At 37.0% G+C, this 20806-nt stretch overlaps 1 protein-coding gene across 1 annotated transcript in view; it reads left to right on the top strand.

The window, feature by feature from the left end:
- Positions 1–20806, top strand: part of DNAH8 (dynein axonemal heavy chain 8) — a 329367-nt gene that overhangs the window by 189565 nt on the left and 118996 nt on the right. The window contains exons 63-73 of the mRNA XM_059938771.1: positions 2000–2153; positions 3453–3617; positions 5018–5244; positions 7060–7178; positions 9595–9698; positions 10981–11157; positions 12910–13077; positions 13599–13814; positions 16929–17066; positions 18247–18374; positions 19190–19361. Of these exons, the coding sequence (XP_059794754.1) occupies positions 2000–2153; positions 3453–3617; positions 5018–5244; positions 7060–7178; positions 9595–9698; positions 10981–11157; positions 12910–13077; positions 13599–13814; positions 16929–17066; positions 18247–18374; positions 19190–19361 (1768 nt within the window). The remainder of the gene's footprint in view (positions 1–1999; positions 2154–3452; positions 3618–5017; positions 5245–7059; positions 7179–9594; positions 9699–10980; positions 11158–12909; positions 13078–13598; positions 13815–16928; positions 17067–18246; positions 18375–19189; positions 19362–20806) is intronic.

Below are 20806 nucleotides of genomic sequence, written 5' to 3'. Positions count from 1 at the left end.
ACAGATAAAGAAATAAAACATCACTAGCACCCAGAAGTACCCCTCAGGGTCCTGTCCCAGTCACTACCCTCCCAACGGGAACAATATTCTGATTTCTAAGCCCATTGATCGATTTTGCCTATTTTTTAGCTTTATGTCAGTCAAATCATATGGGATTTACTCTTTTGTGTCCAGTTTCTGTTGCTTGCACTGTTTGTGAGATTCATCCATGATGCTGCATGTAGCACTAGTTTGTTCATTTTTATTGCTGTGGAACCTTCCATTTTACCACATATTACCACAATTTGTTTATCCATTATACTGTTGATAAACATTTGTGGGGTTTTCTTTTTGCAAATATAGCTGTTATGAATATTTTTGTACATATCTGAGTATACTCCTAGAGATAGAAGTGCTGGGTATAATAATGCAAGGGGGAGTGAGTGAGGAGACAAGACAGAGGAGGAAACCTGGAGTGGTTTCCAGAAACCCAGGAAGTAGAGAATTAGCCTGAAACTGTGGATTCAATCAAAGCATGAAAAGTGGCAACTAATGTTTCAAAACTTTTAGTGCATTGGATGGGGGCAGAAGCCACGTTGCATTAAGGAGGTGAAGAAGCAGAGATAATAAGTTTAGAAACTCCTCAAGAAGCTTAGCTATGAAAGAAAGAAGTGAGAGAGGCCAGGACCTAGAGAGGGGTGTGCTGTGACTGTGTCTATATATTGCAAAAGCAATTACCTAACAGTCAGTTTAATTTTTAAAAATGAGCAAAATGGCTGTGACTTAACTGACTGGTCAGTGAGAGGGTAACCCTAACAGCACCAGACCACACCACCTCTGAGGAAGGATGTGGGCTGTGTTGCTCTCGTAGGTGCAGCTACTTCTCAGCAAATTAACTTACCAGTTTCCCATTTCAATGAATTCTCCCCCTCGGGAATTATTTGACAGGACATATGGTCTCTTTTTGATGGCATTCCTTTTGCCAAGGTCTACAAGGTTTTTAACTAAAGTGCCACCCAGAAGGACTTCTAAGGCACTCCTAGTTTAAAAATAGGCTATTTATTCATTTAAATGTACATATGCTACATCATGTCTAATGCCCACAAAAACCTTTGCAAATAGGTAATTATCTTCATTTTGCAGATGAGGAAACAAGCTGACAAACGTGAAGGAACTCTTCTAAACCTGCAGAGCAGGGATTTGAACCCTGGTCTTTCTGGTTTCAATGCCCATAATCTTTCCACTAGACCCTATGGCTTACACAAAACTCCCTATTACCTGCACTGTGAAACCTCCTTCAAATAAGGGTGTCTTTATAATCCCTTTCATCGATCTACCCACAGGGCTTTATACGCAACACTTAAGAAAATGTCTGCTTTATTTTTACACATCACATCGTTTCTGGTAACACATTCCTTTTGCAGGAAACAGAGTAAACAAAAAAAAACAAAAGACCAAGATCTTCTCTTTTCATAATCTGTAACCACATAATTGTAACACTTCTATTATTTATATCACATTGCATGATGCATCCTTTTCTGAAGGCTTTCTCTGAATCTAGCCATTTAGTAAGATGTGCAAATTACCACTTTATGTAATTCATCATTAATTTTATTTGTAATTTATCTTGATTTTCTCACCAGTCTAAGCTCACCGAAATTTCAGATTAGTTTTAAATATTATACATATATTCACTTGGGCAAAAAAGTCTGTTACTGAGGACTGTCCAATTGCAGAGAATAAAAGTTCATTTCCCTGTTCCCAGTTATTGTTCCTGAGCCACTTCTGGTAAATTCCCCATTTCTCACTTCTCAAACTAAATAAAACCTGTTTATGTAGAGTGGTAACATATAGCTATTTAACTCTGTGTTTTCTAGCAGGCACTGTTACTTAGTATCTATTGGAGCAGGTGCAGATTATGCTCTAATTATCATGGATTATATTGTGTTTTGAAATAAATTATGATTTTATATATATATATATTTTTTAATTTAAAACTTCCTGCCACTTCTCTTTTTAGGTCTTATAATGTGAGTAACCTAACAGAGGATTTAAAAACTTTGTACAAAGTTGCTGGTGCTGATGGCAAAGGCATCACTTTTATCTTTACTGACAATGAAATAAAAGATGAGGCATTTCTAGAATATCTCAACAACCTGCTATCTTCAGGGGAGGTATGTCTCAAAAGTAGAGAAAGAGCTTGTATTTTAAAAATGTAAATCCGAATAGAAAAAGCAGCAACCCTTCAGAAGTGAGGCCATTTAGCACACATTTTTCATTTTAGAAATGATTAACGTATAAGGTTCAATAGATTTTTTGAAGTTTCTCTGAAATTAATGCTGTTCATCTCCAGATATTTTATATGCTTTCTTCCATTTTAAATATGGTTCCTTATTTGTCTCTTCAATCTTCAGTTTGATCCTATAATTTATTTTAGGAGAAGCAAAGTTATCTATCTATCTATCTAATAATCAGGAGTATAGAATGGTTGAAAGAGTTCCACTAACTGTAAGTAAGTAGATGTTTGTGTCACCACTGCTGACACCACTTGTATCAGCACTTCTGTGACCACCCACATGCTGGTACTTCATTAGTAGTATGCACAGGACTCAGCATAGTTGGACTTATGGCTAAGATTTATTACAGCAACACAGTAAGGATTCACAGCTGGATCAGTAAAGAAAAAGACACATCGGGGGAGTCGGGAAATCCATGTGCATGCTTACTATGTTCTCACTAAAGGGTCCATACAGAATGTGTTTTCTGTCCACATGAAGTGAAGTGCACAAACACATGTGCTGTTTCTGTTTTGGGAAGCCCATATGAGACTCTGAATTCAAGGTCTTCTTGGGAGGTGGCTGTGTAGTCATTCTCTGCCTAGCCACAACTGCCAAAATTCCAGACTCCCAGAAGGAAAGCAGATGTTCACCATCTATCCCAATGTTTGTATAAATAGTCTAGGTACAGTGGAACAACCTTATCAATTAGTAATGGAGGAGACATTCCAAAAACCCAGTTCCCAGATGCCAGGCAAGGGCCAGCCCTGCAAGCACACCCTTCTCAAGATCAGACCTGCCGTGTGAACTCTCTTCCTTTCACAGTGGTGTGTATTGATGCTTACTGGTGCATGATCTAGTTAACTACTTTGGAACCAGAGTTGAGACTGACTGTGAGTCAGAACAGAGGTCATCACTGGACATTTAAAGAGATGATTGGAATGGTAGAGGAGATGGCTTTTTGGTAATAGCTGTTTGAGCCAAAGGAAACATAATTTGCTCCTGATTGAGCTGCTGGATAAAAAGTTGCACTCTTGTAATTTCTGGCAAACTAGGGATTTGATTGTGGAGATGCAGGAAAAAATATGAAAAGAGGTGACATGTGAGGGTAGGGGAGCAGAAGGACCAGACTTCGGCAGTGCATTGGCTGTTGGGAACTCTTAAAGTACTGAACACTCTCTTGTCTATTCCTCAAAGATCTCCAGTCTGTTTGCACGAGATGAAATGGATGAAATCACCCAAGGGCTGATATCAGTGATGAAGAGGGAGCTACCTCGCCATCCTCCCACCTTTGATAATCTGTATGAATACTTCATTTCAAGATCAAGGAAGAACTTGCATGTTGTTCTCTGCTTTTCTCCAGTGAGTTTTTATTTTATTTATTTCTATGTAGGAGGAGTTACTTCTTTGAATGTACTTAGTTCTTTGAATGTACTTTCTCTGATGAGATTTGTCAGAACTGAACACTTGTTACATTGAATTAAAATCAACTCTTTACTAACACCAATCTTCACTGACCAAAATCTCATGCCAAAGTGTGAAAATTTAAAATATTCATCTTATCAGTGATTATTGCCTAGCCTAGAACTTTCATTACCTAGAGACAGAGATTATTTGATTTGTAAGGGATTTGGTGATGTAGTCTTGTTCAGCTCTACCTCCAATATAGACATACCATCTAGAATGTCCCTGACGTAGGATTGAATGTCTGTCTCACTGTGCTGTCCAGTATAGTAACCATTAGCCATGTCTATCCATTTAAATTGTGCTCAGTTAAAATAAAGTAAAAATAAAAATCCAATTTCTCAGTCCCACTAGCTGCATTTCAAGTGCTCAATAGCTACCTGTGGCTAGTGGCTACCATACTGGAAAGCACACATATAGAACATTTCCATCATCACAGAAAGTTCTATTGGGCAGCTCTGCTCTTGGGGGGAAGGGAAGGTATCTCACTAACTTATAGGGCAACTTGCTTAATTTTTAGATAGTCTGATAGCCAGAAAGTTCTTCTTTACAAACAGTGGAATTTTGTCTTTGTCTTTTCCCCTGTGATTCTTCTTCTTCTTCTTTTTTTCTTAATTCATTTATTTATTTATTTTTGGCTGCATTGGGTCTTTGTTGCTACTGTGCCTGGGCTTTCTCTAGTTGTGGCGAGCGGGGGCTACTCTTTGTTGCGGTGCGCGGGCTTCTCATTGCGGTGGCTTCTCTTGTTGTGCAGTGCGGGCTCTAGGCGCCCGGGCTTCGGTAGCTGTGGCATGTGGGCTCAGTTGTGGCTCGCGGGCTCTAGAGCGCAGGCCCAGTAGTTGTGGCACATGGGCTTAGTTGCTCCGTGGCATGTGGATCTTCCCGGACCAGGGCTCAAACCCATGTCCCCTGCGTTGGCAGGTGGATTCTTAACCAAGGAAGTCCCTTCCCTGTGATTCTATTTGTCCTGTAAAATGAACCGGATCCCTCTCCCACATACAGCTCTTCAGATATTTGGAGAAAGTTTTTGCAGACTCCCTAAGTCGTTTCCTTTTTAGACCAAACACCTCCCGTTCCTTCTGCTGTTCTCATGTGCCCTAGTGTCCAGGCCTTTCATGGTCTGGAAATATTACTTCCTTTCATCTGGACACTTAATTTACATATTAATGCAGCCCAAGAAGGTTCGTGGAAAAAAATTTGTGGTGTCATATACTATTGGCTCAGAATATATAAATGTCCCTCTGGCTGACTTACAATCCTTTCGTGTTTCTAATGCTTTTTGACTTTTCTGTTGATAGGTTGGTGAGAAGTTCCGTGCCCGCTCTTTGAAATTTCCTGGCTTGATATCAGGCTGCACCATGGACTGGTTCAGTCGCTGGCCGAAGGAGGCTCTGGTTGCGGTGTCCTCCTATTTCATTTCAGGCTATAGTATCGTCTGCTCTAGTGACACCAAAAGACAAGTTGTAGAAACAATGGGCCTCTTTCACGACATGGTTTCAGAGAGCTGTGAAAGTTACTTCCAAAGGTAAGTGACATTACATAAGCACGATAACTACAGAAACACAAAGTTCACTCCAAAGAGGAATTAAATGTAAGAAACTCGTCATAGTGATTGAGCACAAAATCCCAGCTGCACTTAGATATTTTTCCTTGCTTTGATGGTCTAGTGATTATGTATAGAAACGATGATAAGTAAATGAGATTTAAAAATTAACTAGTATCTCTTTCCCTCCAGACCGCAAAGTAACAGACGCTTAATGAATCATTTTATTTCATTTGCTTAATTTAATTTTTTTTGGAAATGACTGAAAATAATTCATTATAAACTGTTTAAAATTAGTTTCTTATTCAAGTGCATTATTTATTTTGATTAAAGAAGTCCACTCTTCTAAAGTTTCATTATTGCCTTATGCTAAGGGAACATTTAGGTTTTGTGTTTGCATCATTTAATCTTATCCATGTTTTCATGCGAAATAATTATGAAGCTAAATTTTAATTGACTGCAGAAGAGTCCAGTCCCTAAAAGCAGAAATGGTGTTCATGATGTGAAAGCTGGTGTTGGCAGTTTAAGAATATAGCATTTTTTTCCCAAAGTGTGATAGTCACTGTGTACTATTGCTCTGAATAAAGATGGGCCACCCTGGGTCTCTAGAACAGTGGGCTTCTTCCTTAGGGTTAATGCACAGGCTTTAGGGAGTGCAGAACCTCCAAGAAAGACTAGGCCTATTTTTCTGCATAGAGAGTCTGGGTAACACTTTAATTGATTTTCCAGGGGGGCGGGGGTTCCTATCTCACAAGTTTGTTTATCCTGTATCGTTTTCTTTATTTAAATCCATACTTGGACCATCCTCTTAAATAATTCTAGATAATCTCCCAGATTCTCTTGGTAAATCCGTGTGTATTAATCCTCTCCGTTGGGAAAATTTTCTTTCTACTTAACTTGAACTCCACCCCTACTACCATCAACTGTGGAGCTACAAAAACCTACATCTTTATTTTTTTAAATTTCAGTGTATTTTCCAAGGTTTTCATATCCTCTTAGGTTGTAGAAGTTTATTCTGAAAGCAATATTTATATAATGCTTTAAAAATAGTCATATATATGCCAAAGTCCTTAAAAAATTTTTTAATGTTAAAAATCTTCAGAACTCCAAAAGTGAAATTTTAATATAAAATAAATTTAATTTAACATAAAAATATAATTTTATAGTATGTGAAGATCTCTTCTTTGACTTGAGTTTCTCCTGTATAAAATTATTCCTTTTATTTATTTCTATTGTTAAATGTAATTATCATACTAAAGCCCATAGTGAGTTGAATGTTTGAATCGAGTGTGCCTGATTTCAAGGACTATCCAGCGATTTAGGGGAGAGATTGGTTCTCACCTTTGTAAGCCTACTCAGCTGGGTTTCTAGCAGAGAAGAGGTGTGTAGCAAATACCAGGTGAATGAAAACAGATCTCAGCACAAGTTCATTTCAACCACTTATCCCTAATATTTGTACAGAATTTTAAAGTTTACAAAGTGTGTTTACATAGGTTGTTTTATTTTTTGATTTTCACAAAATTCTGGGAGGTGTAGGGCAGTGATTCTTTTCTCAGTTCTCCAGATGAGGAAACAGAAGCCCAGAATGGGCATAGGGTCAAGTCAAAACATCAGTTAGAGATTTAGTGTTCTTTCCGCCTCACCTCTAGGTTTCCATTCACAATTCCTGCCCTCTTGCTAGTGAATCACTCTCCAGAATTACACTGATTTCACAGTGAGAAGAGCCTCTCTATTGACATTTTAGGAGAGTATGTCAGAATGATAGAGGTGAAGATCTTTTTTCTTTTCTACTTTCAGATATCGCCGAAGAGCACACGTGACTCCCAAGTCTTACCTCTCATTTATAAATGGTTATAAAAACATTTATGCTGAAAAGGTGAAATATATTAATGAACAAGCTGAACGTATGAATATTGGTAAGTGGAACAGAATCTTATCTTTTAGGGCTTGTCTGATAGGGATCCCAATATTTTGTTTGGTGGATATTGTTGTATTTGAAAACAAAATATTGATTTTCTTGTTAGTAATAGATTATTTTGAGGGATACCCTTATGGGTCTTTTGACCTGTCAAGAAACTCTGGGCAGAAAAAATCTAAACAGAGGTGGGCTGTTTTGTTTTGTTTTTTAATGGATGTTAACTAAATTTATTGAGGTGATCATTTTGCAATACATACATATATCAAATCATTATGATGTCCACCTTAAACTAATATAATATTACATGATAATTAAAAAAAAAAGAATCTACACTCAGCCATAAACAAGAACAAAATAATGCCTTTTGCAGCAACATGGATGGACCTAGAGACTATCATACAAAGCGAAGCAAGTCAGACAGAGAAAGAAAAATATCATATAATATCACTTACATGTGGAATCTAAAAAATGATACAAATGAACCTATTTACAAAACAGAAACAGACTCACAGATTTAGAAAACAAACCTACGGTCACCAAAGGGGAAAGAGATGGAGGGGAGGGATAAATTAGGAGGTTGGGATTAACATATACACACTACTAGATATAAAATAATCAACAAGGACCTACTGTATATAGCACAGGGAACTCTACTCAATACTCTGTAATAACCTTTATGGGAAAAGAATCTGCAAAAGAATAGATATATGTATATGTATAACTAAATCACTTTGCTGTACTACTGAAACTAGCACAACATTGTAAATCAACTATACTCCAATATAAAATAAAAATTAAAAAAAAAAAGAATCTGTTCTGTTCGTATATACCATGTATGTGACCACTGTGTACACACATATACAAATGACACTGACTGTAAAATAGTAAAACTAATTTCACCAGCTATAAGGGAAGACAGTTCTCTATATTATAGTTAACACATTTTGTTTATGGCTGCTGTGATAGAGGTGGGCTGTTTTTCTTCCAGAACCATTTTATTCAACTCCTTCAACTTTGGGTCCACCCTGTTGGTCAGCGAGTCACCACAGTCGCTGAGTTGCTGCTTGCAGATGGGGAAAAGCCAGCTCTTGGGAACACCACAATTTCAGTTTTTGGTTTCATTACAATTTCTCTCAATTTGTGTAAACTTTGCCGTGTTAATGCTTCTCAAATTTCTAACAAAGAAAAAGACAAAACAGAAACAAAAATGAACAAATAAAACCAAAAAGAGAGTTTACGTGAGCAATGATTTTATGAGTGTCTAGTATATGTAACATAAGCAGGAAAAGTGTAAATGGGGACCGATTTTATGTCCAGAAAGCATTTGGCCCAAATAATCCAAAACACCTTAGTGCTGTCTTTTCACGTCTACACAGAACGTGGTCACAAAGCATAAAGGTCTGTGAAGTTATGGTGATAAGAACCCTATGAGAGAAACTTTCTGCTGTTGTCTTTCTAATGGCTCACCTTCTTGAAGCTTGTCTATATGATGCTCTAGACTCAGGGGTGTGCTGAAGCTACTTGGCACTGGCTCATGAGAACTGATGATTAAATTAGGAATTTTATGATCTGGTTGCTAACGCAGCCTTTATTAAAAATTAATTAACTTACAATTAAATTAATTATGTTAAAAGTGAGGGCAATAAATACTCAAAACTCATTACTTCTTAGTTATTTTTACTTTATTTTACTCTTATTAATGTTCTTGAGGAACATTATTATTTCTAGTCTATCTGTGTGGTAGAAATATTATATAATGGTGTGTTACTGAGAACCTCTTGGTAGCTTGAAATCAGACATGGTGGGAGTATTTACAACACAGAAACTGGAAACCATACAAATAAGCGCCCTCACCCCAGACCCTGATGCTAAATGTTTACCAACACACCTCCATCTAGAGTCCAGTCGGAATGTGAGAATTTAGTTAACCAGTTATTTTTCACTAGAGCACTGAGATTCTCAGAGCCAGTTGCAGAAGTTTTAGCAGTTATTTTCATTTTTATAGCAGAGAACCACAAAAAACGTTAATATATTAACTGTCTCATTTGTCATGTCAGCTGCAATATGATTCAAAGGCAAAACAATGATAGTTACAAAGCCAAGGAAAGCATAAGTTTGTCAAATAAGTTCCCTGGCTAAATTCAGCTTACTCATTATAGCAATGTGACTTTCCCTTAAATGTAACTAGATGATATTCTTCAGTCAGAGCTATTTTCTTCATTTCCTGATGAAACTCTCAGAAATATGGTCAGTATTGTTGCTCCTAAAATATGTATATTTTTAAAGCATTTTGTCCATGATTATTTTGTGTTTGTTGTAGTACAAATTATGGTGCCTTATAAGTAGTAAATATTGAATAAATATTTTATGAGGGGATAGTCATATACTCAGTGTATATGTGTGTGTTTGTAAAGGTCTTGATAAGCTGATGGAGGCAAGTGAATCTGTTGCAAAACTCTCTCAGGATCTTGCAGTCAAGGAGAAGGAATTGGCAGTGGCATCTGTAAAAGCAGATGAAGTGAGTTGACACTTATTTTATCACTACTGTGAGGAATATTTTTCCATATTAAAAAAAAGCATTGTTTAAAAATGTTATTAAAAAGTAAACAGGATATAAGCCTACAGACTATTTCTGGTAAGATAATGTTTACAAAGACCATTAGATATTTTTTTTTTTAATTTTTTAATTTTTGGCTGTGTTAGATCTTTGTTTCTGTGCAAGGGCTTTCTCTAGTTGCAGCAAGCGGGGGCCACTCTTCATCACGGTGCGCGGGCCTCTTCACTATCGCGGTCTCTCTTGTTGCGGAGCACACGCTCCAGACGTGTAGGCTCAGCAGTTGTGGCTCACGGGCCTAGTCGCTCCGCGGCATGTGGGATCCTCCCAGACCAGGGCTCGAACCCGTGTCCCCTGCATTGGCAGGCAGATTCTCAACCACTGAGCCACCAGGGAAGCCCATATATTTTTGTTTAACTTATACCAAGACATACCTAAACTATTATATCCTCTACTTGGTCTAAGACTATTTTTTTCTTCCCTGGTTCTGTCTGTCTCTCTTGCTTTCTGTCATCTGTTTAGGAAATTTCTGCTTGACTGCAAGTTATATTTGGTCTTCTCTTTAAGTTCCCTGCATGCTCTAGGTTTCTGGGATAACCCAAGTCCCATCTGAAGTTTGTGTCGAGGAAGGAAAAGGATAAAAAGAAGAGTTGGTTGAGTTTGTTTGTTTTTTTAAAGATACTCCTCCCAAGGTGATAGGGATATATGTGCGCTGCTCCTTTATCTACAACTCCTCCCCCCAGTCTCAGACCGCTTTCAGCTTTCACTGAGAGTCAGTTAAGAATGGATACTTAAGTCTTGACCCTTAGCCAGTTACTGAAATGAGAGAGATAGCATAGGAGAGACATTTAGCATATGACATATGGTAGGCACTCAATAAATATTAGCTATTTTTTTTGTTATTACACGAGGCTTAATATGACTTCTGACCTTATTCTATTGCACTGACATTAAATAGTTTTAAATTTCTAGAAATTACATAGAGTAGAAATATCATTTTTCTGAAAGCTTAAAATATTTATTTATATAGTTCATGCCTGAGAGAAGCTTAGGAAATAGAAGACTGCAAGACTGCTCAAAGGAGTTACTTTAATACACCTTAAAATATAGACAACTTAGATGGGGAATAAATTTGCTCTTATTCTTGTTTTACATTATATTGAATAAATATTCTCTCACTACTCAAATCTGTAAATTGTGCTGGAAAGGTTTCTATTTACCCTCATATGTTTTCTCAATTTAACAGGTATTAGCAGAAGTCACAGTAAGTGCTCAGGCTTCAGCCAAAGTGAAAAATGAAGTGCAGGAAGTAAAAGACAAAGCCCAAAAAATAGTGGATGAAATTGATAGTGAAAAAGTAATAGCTGAGACCAAGCTCGAGGCGGCTAGACCTGCGCTGGAAGAAGCAGAAGCAGCCCTGAATGTGAGCAGTGCATTGTTACCTCTCCCAACACAAGTCCTAGCAGGCACCATGTTTTGTTACATGAAATTAACTGTGGAATTTTTGTAATCAGAAAACTGAATTGAATTCTTCATGTGATTTATAATTTCTGAGTCTTGAAACAAATGTTTCTGTTGATTACATATCCTAAGTTCTACCTTTTTTAAAACTTTACTTCCCATAACTTATTTTCATTCTCAAATCAGCTTTCCAAGAGAACCGAGGAATAGTGCTAGTGATTATTGGCTTAAACTGTAGCCTAAGAGATTCAGATTATTTAGAGAGCCTTCTCAGTTCCTTCAGCATCCCAACTAGCCTATGTCTTGCACCCTTTAACCTTTAAAAAAATCCCCTTGTGGTTCCCATTGCTCTTAGGATTAAAGTCCCGAGCTAGATATCCACAGCTGTGAGGCAAGAAGATCTCCATTTGCCTCTCATGACCACATGATAGATCATCTGGCTTAAAATTTACTTAACTCTATTGGGTCTCAATCAGGATTCTAATTCTGCATAGATCCTTGAAGGATCAATGTAAGCATTAAAAGTAATGAATAGTTTGCTGGGCACATAGGAAGTACTCAATAAATATTAGTGCTACTGCTGTGATAACCTGGCTCCTTGTCTACCCCTTCAATTTTATCTCTTGTCATTTTGTCCCTGCACACAGTATGATCCAACCATACAGAAACAGCTACAGGCTTCTGCAGTAATCATGGTCTGTTACCTTTAAATGGGTCTCTCCCTCTGCCAGGAACGCTTTCTACTTTTCCTAACTTTCACTAACTAGTAAGAGTCAGTCTTCAAGACGAAACTCAGATCTCACCCCTTCCAGAAAGTTTTCAATTCTTCTGGACCTCCTTTGTTTTCCTGTCACTCCTATACTTCTATCATGGCAAATAATCATAGTTTAGGGTAATTGTGTTTTCTCTCTCTTTTCCTTGGAGGATTCTGAGGACAGGGCTGTTTTTGGTTTGCTTTTGTTTTATATGGGAGAATGCTTGTAGTTGTTAAATAAATGAATAGATTTAGGATCATCATTTAATAAAATCATGACAATGACCAGGACACATTCTCCACCCTCACTCCTTTTGTGGGTCCTATGATAACACACAAGAGACTAATCACTGGATCAAACAAGTCTTACGAGTTTTTTATTGATCATATGATGTCCCAGTCCTTCTTGACTTGAATGTCAGGTAATATCTTATTTCAAACCCAGCTCACAGATAGAACTTCCAAAAATATTTTTATGAACCATATGTTACAATAACTTTTCTTGTCTCCTTCGAATTCCTCTCCCTTCCATGGACAGGGCAGCCCTCAAAATGAAAGCTGAAGGTGAGGTTTCTGATATTCAGGACCTTGCCCCTCTTCTGATATCCATATAATATAGATTCTGTGCTTTGAAGATGCAAATTATCTAAATGTTACACATTAATGATAGTTGTTGCTAACAGAGGCCTGGGGTTGTGGGCAATGAATGGTAGTGATATTCTAAAGCAATTCATTGAGGGCTACAGGGGAAAAAAATGAAAACAAAGAAACAGAAACCCCAATTTAAACAATGAAAGAGCCATTATCTTGGAATGCAAACCCTTGAGGAGATAATGTCAGGGATTGGGGAGAAAATATGTTTTAAAGTTTTCCACTTTAGTTATTTAAAAATATGAGATTTCCACATGACTAGGAATACTACTTAACAAAAAATATTCTGATCCCTAACCCCAAATACAGACTATCAAGCCAAATGATATTGCCACAGTCAGGAAACTTGCAAAGCCCCCTCATCTTATTATGAGAATCATGGACTGTGTTCTGTTACTATTTCAAAAGAAAATTGACCCTGTCACTATGGATCCAGAAAAACCTTGCTGCAAGCCATCATGGGGAGAGTCATTAAAAGTAAGTAAAATCTATCTCTGTAAGTCCTATGAGGTGTACCAGGTGTCCACATCCCAGGACACTCAATATAGACCAGACACACTGGCAGACAATAATCAATCATTGTGTACTGAAGAGTTTATCTTAAACTGCATCTCCAAAAATGTAAGTGGGGAAAGATTTTAAAGCTGAATGCCCTCTTTTTATAAAATCTGTCCAGAACCTGTAGGTAGTATTGGCACAGTCTTGATGTCATCCCAACCCAGTCTCCAAAGGGGGGTTTGTGTGGTTGGTGGCATTTAGATGCACTCACTAGATGGGAAACTTACATTGTTTTTCTTCTTTACTCTTCACTATAGAAACGGGAAGACAACCTGCAATTTACAGCTTTAGGTTGACTACTGCCATAGTCTTAATTTGTATGTTTAGAGCAAATCAATTATTACTTCTTTGAAAAAAATTCAATTTAGAAGTACATACTAACTCAGGAAGAAAGTATACATTTTCTTCCAGAGCTTACAGGCTGTAATACTATTTTTCAGTTGATGAGTGCGACGGGATTCCTGTGGAGCCTTCAGCAGTTCCCCAAGGATACAATAAATGAAGAGACTGTTGAGTTACTACAGCCATATTTTAACATGGATGATTACACTTTTGAAAGTGCCAAAAAAGTCTGTGGGAATGTGGCTGGTCTGCTGTCTTGGACACTTGCTATGGCAACATTTTATGGTGTCAACAGAGAAGTGTTGCCTCTGAAGGTAAAAGTTTCCCTTCTTCTCCCAGTAAATCAATTCTTAATAAAATCATTCATCGTTATTGCTGCCATTAATAGACAAAGCATAATGTAGTCTAATAAAGGTAGGTTTCTCCGTTACCAAATTTTTCTTTTTCTCTGTATGTCCTCTCACAAGTTCTCATTCTTTTTATATCTGTTACATGTTTCTTGGCCTTGCAGACAAGAAACCAAACTCAACTTGTTAACTTAAACTAGAAGTGAACTTATTGGGAATAATAATTGAGCTATCATGAAAGAAAACTGGCCATATCTTTAAAGTTTGGAGATTAGGTTTGGAGACTGAATTTGATTACGATATTCCAAACAAAATTTATGAAAATTAAGATCAACACCTAGAAATGTTTTAAATTTGGAAGACAGGAAGAGAACCTTATAGGCATCTAAGAAACAAAATTTAAAAGGTTGCTTACAAAAGAGGAGAGATCAGGATGTGCACAGACTTGCCACAACACTAAATCCTAGAAAATAATGGAAAACACATGCAGAGTACTGAGGAGGAAATTACTGGGGTCCAAGAATTCAGTCGCTGGCCAAGCTGCCCTTAATGGGAACAAAAGACAAAAAGACATTCTTAAGGATGCGATTTAAGTGTTGAGGGATAAACACACACTCTCCCTGTCTCTTTCACACACACACACACAAACACACACCCCATCTATACTGGGCCAGATTGTCCTTTATGTCTGAGAGAACAGAAATACATTCTCAGGAGTACAAAGGATTCATAAAATATATCACCCAGACACACACTACCCCCGATCCCCGCCCCCCAGCCTGTAACCCATAAAGCTAAAAGGGTTGAAAGTGGTTGCTCTTTCCACTTTGTTGAAAGTGGCATGGAAAGTGGTGAGCGGGTGGGCGGCAGAGGTTTTCTAACAAGCCTTATAGAAATGGCTGCCTCTTTAAATTCTGCACATAGGTAGCTTTGAGAAAATAAAGTTTTAACAAAGGGAAATGATGAGCAAATATAGCAAACACACCCAAACAAAAAGATACCAAGAGAGAAATGTTACTATAAATGTAGAATTCAAGAAAAAAAAGCACTTAGAAAGAACAGCTATTTTTATTGATAAAAATTATGATCCACAGTGAGACTTAATTGTAGTAATGCTTTATGAGATAAATAAAATAGCATCAAGTTACATAAGGCAAAACCCATGAATAGTTTAAGTGGAGTTTTTTAACAAAAAAGAAAATCCTGTAATTTGATATTGTGGCATATGCTATCAATGCACAACAGGTCTGGTAGGCAGAGGGCCAGCTTTAGAAGGGCCCGTGCTTGGCTTAATGCTCTGCTATCACCCTCTTAATTTTTAAACAAGGGGGCCGGCATTTTCATTTTGCACTTTTATGTAGCCAGTCCTGAGTAGGCATAAATTAATAATTATATAGAGATTTTACACTATATTATTTTTAAGGTTGAATAGCTACATTGAACTTTCTTCATATGAACAAAGAATATCGAATTATTTCCAGTGTCCAAGAAACATTTACAAAAATTGATGATATTCAATTCTAGAAGAAGACTTTGATTCAATTCCCAAAAGCATAAATTTCTGAGACCTCATTCTCTGACCATAACAATAAAAATAAAATGCTTGTTTTTTTAAAAAAAGCTAGTCACTTCTATTTAGAAAATGATTACAAAAAGCTAGTTACCAAAGCTTTTGTGATGCAGCCAAAATGCTACCTTCTTAGCCTTTAAGTGAATCAAAGAAACTAAACACTCCAGTATATATATGTATATAATCACTTAAAAGCATAGACACACACACAGACAATTTAAGGAAAGTAGAAAGAGCTAATAAAAAAAACATTAAAAATTAGAAAAAAGTAGTAAAATTAAAGAATTGGTGCTTTGCAAAACATATATATATATGAGATATGTAATGAATATAAAAGATAAATCCATATAATTACAGATTATAGATTTAAATAATTAAAAAGCAGAATTTAAAGTTATTTGTAAATATATTAGAAAATCTAAATGAACTTAAAATTTCCTGAGAAAAAGAGCTAATTTCTAAAAACCAAATATTGAGAAAGAAAATAAGAAAGTTACAAAGGAACTTCAATCCCAGAAGGCTCTAGGGCTATATTACTTTACTGATTAATTACTTTAAATTTATAAGAAACATAATTATCATGCTATAGGACTTAGAGAAAGAGGAAAAACTACTATTATAGTAATTTCACTTCAAAACATCTTTACCAAGAAAACAATCCTAAATTTTACATACCCAATAGTATTCATCACAGCATTATTTATAATAGTTTAAAATGGGCAGAAGACTTCCCAGGTGGTGCAGTGGTTAAGAATCCGTCTGCTAATGCAGGGGACCGGGATTCGAGTCCTGGTCCGGGAAGATCCCACATACCGTGGAGCAACTAAGCCCATGTGCCACAACTACTGAGCCTGTGTGCTGTAACTACTGAAGCCCGCATGCCTAGAGCCTGTGCTCTGCAACAAGAGAAGCCACCACAGTGAGAAGTCCACGCACCGCAACGAGGAGTAACCCCTGCTCGCCGCAACTAGAGAAAGCCCGCATGCAGCAACGAAGACCCAATGCAACCAAAAATAAATTAAAAATAATAATAATAAAAAAATGGGGAGGAGGGGAGAAAGGCATGTCTAAAAGTAAGGCAAAAGTTAAGTAAATTATGATATATCCAAATTGTGGGATATTATGTAGTCATATAACTAATGTTCATGAAAAAGTGTTTAAGGATGTGAGGAAATTATATTACTCTAAGTGAAAAAAAAAAAAATCAAAATGCTAGTTATCCACTTCTTGACACAATACTCACAGACTCTTTCTGGGTAAAATCATGAGTATTTTTTTTTTCTCCTTCCCATACATTTCTGCGATTTCCATATTGAACATTAATAATTAAAAGGAAAAAAATGAACTTTAATGCAATTTTTCTGCTTCCCCAGCTGAAGACAATGAAACAGATGACTTTCAAATAGGGCAAAAATTATGTAGTAACTTACGCTATTATTTACCAATTAAAAGCACGAATGTTTTGTAGCACTAATACACCTCTACACTAATCACATCTTCTTCCTTTTAAGGCTAACTTGGCCAAGCAGGAGGGCCGTTTAGCAGTTGCCAACGCTGAACTGGGGAAGGCCCAGGCACTGTTGGATGAGAAACAAGCTGAGCTGGATAAAGTGCAAGCCAAATTTGATGCTGCAGTGAATGAGAAAATGGTGAGATTAAATACACAGAAATTACTAATATGACGTACTGAAATGTTACACAAGTATGTGTTGTGTTTAGAAATCAAGCACATGTTTGCACTGAAAAAATATTTACCTGAATGCCCTCACTCACTGGCTATGTCTACTTATTTTGGATCTTCAACACTCCACATTCTTTTTTCTGTTTTTAGTAATTATTTTCTATAAGAAGAAGCTGTGATATCATACCTAAGAGTATTGACTTTGGAGTCAGAAAACTAGGTTTGATATCCAGTTCAGTCACTGATGAATTGTGCAGTTGGGGGTGATTGACTAACTTTATCTGTTAAATACAGATAAAGCTACAACCTCGTGGTATAGGTTGTAAGCAGTGGTGGTCTGGTAAACGTTCAACAATCAGCTTGTCGGGGCGGAGGCTAGGGGGAGAAGAAAGCCTTGATTTGCAGTGTTTGCTGATTTCTGTGGTCTAGGTACCCCCTGCCACTGTCCATTTTAAGCCGTCAATGTGACAAGACGACGCAGGTATGGGAAAAGATGCAGCATGCCATTATATACTATTTCCACCATGCAGATTCAATGAACTTAACCTCAAGAGTATAGATAATATGAAAATGTAGTAAATAACTAGGAATTGATGAATTTTGATTATTTATTACCTTTAACATAAGTTTATGTAATTTAGTTGTGAGCTATGTAATTTAATTTAATACTGTAATTTAATTTTTAATAATGGCTGTGTTTAACACCAGCTCACAAATTTTCTGAAAAATGTGACAACTGACTCTTTTGAGCTGATGCAAGCTGGCTTCAGCATACTACTGTCGTGTAGGATTTTTCTGGGGAAAAAAATCCTTTGTAAAAACTGCAAAGAACTCAGAATTATTATTAAATCCAAGAAAAAGGTATATTTATTGTTTTGAGAATATTTAATAGAAATACTGTTTAAGTTATGTGATTTGGATTCTCTCTTACAAAATGGCTCTTCTTGAAATTTCATAAGGTAAAATAACTATATTATGAATGAATTACAAGAACTTAATATGTAAAATTTTGCTGACACTATATTTTTAGATTATATTTATTTTACAAATTAAGAAATTCCTCCATGTATTTTTATGTGTGAATATAATGGATGTTTGATTAAGCAATTTAAGAAGCTCTTTGAGACATTCTCCCTTTATGAATGTAGGATTTGCTTAATGATGCTGACATGTGCCGGAAAAAGATGCAGGCAGCTTCCACCCTCATCGATGGATTGAGTGGAGAAAAAGTCCGATGGACTCAGCAAAGCAAAGAGTTCAAAGCTCAGATTAATAGGTATAAATTTTGGTCTTTGATATAATTGCATTCCTTCTTAGTCATCACCCCAAAGGCCACCTCTTTGTGGCATGGGGGAACATAAAGTCTCATTCTTTGAAGTGCTTTTCTCCTCTGTTTCCATATCCCCATCTCAGAATCCCATCATCTAAGAAAGTGCTTAGAGCTTGAGTCCCACACTCTCAGTAAAATGGAGAAGGACGAAAACTTGGTGAAATATTTTTAACCTCAATTTTGGTTCAACAATGTGGGCTTTCAGTGTGAGAATGCTTCTAATATTGTCTGGATTTGCCAGAACAATCTAGTTACTGGTTCCAGTTCTATACTGTTCACCTCAAGGATTTTGAAAGTGTGGAGCAACAGTTTGTTCTAAATGGAAAGGTATCTTGGGCTGGTGTCTTCTGAAGACTGAAAGAGAGGGAATGAGAGGGGAGTAGGAGAATGGCAAAAAAAAAAAAAAAAAAAAAGAGGATGAAGAAGAAGTAGTGGTTAAATCAAGATTGAATCTGAACAAGACCAGGGCATGGGATGGGAAAAGGATGCTTTCCTCATCTGGAAGTCAAGCTTCAGGACCTGTAGGCTTCAGAAAGGAGCCTTCTTTCTTGCTCCCTGACTTACTCCGAATGAGGCCACCCCTACCCTGTTTTGCGCCTTTAGGCTCCTTTTTGCATGGTCTCTCCATGTCTGGCTGCCAAGTGTTAAGCTGGGAGCAAAGAAGGACTTCACCTAGTAACAAAACTGCCTGGTGGCCTTTCATACTCCTTACTGGGAGAACTTAAAATGTGTTAGTGATTCACTTTGTTTTTTCTTAACAGACTTGTAGGTGATATTCTGCTGTGCACTGGATTCCTTTCCTATCTTGGTCCTTTCAATCAGATATTTAGGAACTATTTGCTTAAAGATCAATGGGAGGCAGAGTTGAAAGCACGGAAGATTCCTTTCACTGAAAATCTGAATCTTATTTCAATGTTGGTGGATCCTCCAACAGTAAGTGTTACTTTCCTTAGAGCATTATTTGAATTTCATTTTATTTCCTACTCACTAAGAAATTAAGGTACACCTAATTTTTTCTTTTTGCATTTAATTGAAAAGATTGTTTTGAAAATGCTAAAGTGTTACAAAAATTTTTTTCCTTTGTGATACAAAAGTTCCTTTGCATTTTAAGAAATCTTGCTTTCAAATTAATACCAATTGCACTGCTATGAGTGAAAAGATCATTTGTGAGTTATAGGCTTGCTAATACTGAGCTCTTCTAATAACCCTCCATTATTTACACCAGCCCTATTAAATCACATTTTCTTACAAACATTCTAGGAAAATGTAGGTGTTAGCTGGCCGTAAGTACTGGTATTAACTTTCTTTTGGTCATTAACCATCTTTTTATAATGTCCAACAGTATAATACAATAGCATGATCTGCCATCACTGAGTAATAGCATGCACTGCTGTACTAACCTTCCTTGCTGGGAATTTGATTCCACTGTCAATTTTTAGTATACCTGTTGGAGCTCCTGTGGTATGAAATGCTTTCCAGGCAATCTGTATTCATGAGCTGCTTTTTGATTTGTAAATATGTTCCCCAGTTGCAGTTTCCCTAGGAAAGCCAAACTATTAATTTCAAGTTACCTCTATTTAAAAGTCAAAAAATAATCTTTTTCAATTCAAACAGTGTTCAACTGGTCCTTACAGGGAAGAGTAATGTATTGGAGACGCACTGGGCACAGGTGAGGTGAAGTGGGCCAGGATATTCTTTGTCGATCGTGGCTTTTGGTGGAGCTGGGATAATTTAACGAAGGTGGAGGCTGGTTGGCTCATTGGATCTTGGATGATTTTGTTGACCACGTGGAGCCAGACTGGCAATTCCCTCTTGATTTTGAAAGGAAATATTAAGAAAAACATCATTAATGAGTTCCTACCAATATAATATTTCACCTCCCCTAATTTCTCTGCCTCCAGCTATGCAATGTCCCTTCCCCCATGTAAGCAGCACCAGAGGGCAGGAAGGGGAAGTTTCAGAGACTTAACCCTTAGGGCTTACCTACTCTGAGGTCTCAGAATATTCATTATCTCCGCCACCTCCAGCCCATCTGGATCCCACCACCCGCCCAGTCTCACCATATTTCAAGTCCCTGCTGTTCTCTGAATGTTCAGCAACCATGCTTCAGAATCCCCAAATCAGGTTTAATATGCAATCAATTTACAATATTTCCTCATAAGTATGAAAACACAATATAAAGGACTAAACCTAGTCTTGGGTTACTAGAGAAAGGATTTATTAGATGATAAATCTGTTTGTGTTAATTTGATGTTGTTTGGTTCACATTTACGAGTTTGGTTTATTTCTAGGTACTTGTTGCATAGTCTCAATGGGAAAAATATGTCCAAATATTAAACTCTTTTATATCGTGGCACTGTTAATCACTAACGAAAGCC

Source organism: Balaenoptera ricei, chromosome 11 (genome assembly GCF_028023285.1).
Source record: "Balaenoptera ricei isolate mBalRic1 chromosome 11, mBalRic1.hap2, whole genome shotgun sequence".
NCBI classification, from domain to species: Eukaryota; Metazoa; Chordata; class Mammalia; order Artiodactyla; family Balaenopteridae; genus Balaenoptera; species Balaenoptera ricei.
The sequence above is the reverse complement of the archived record's forward strand: the minus strand, read 5'-3'. Positions and strand labels throughout refer to the sequence as shown.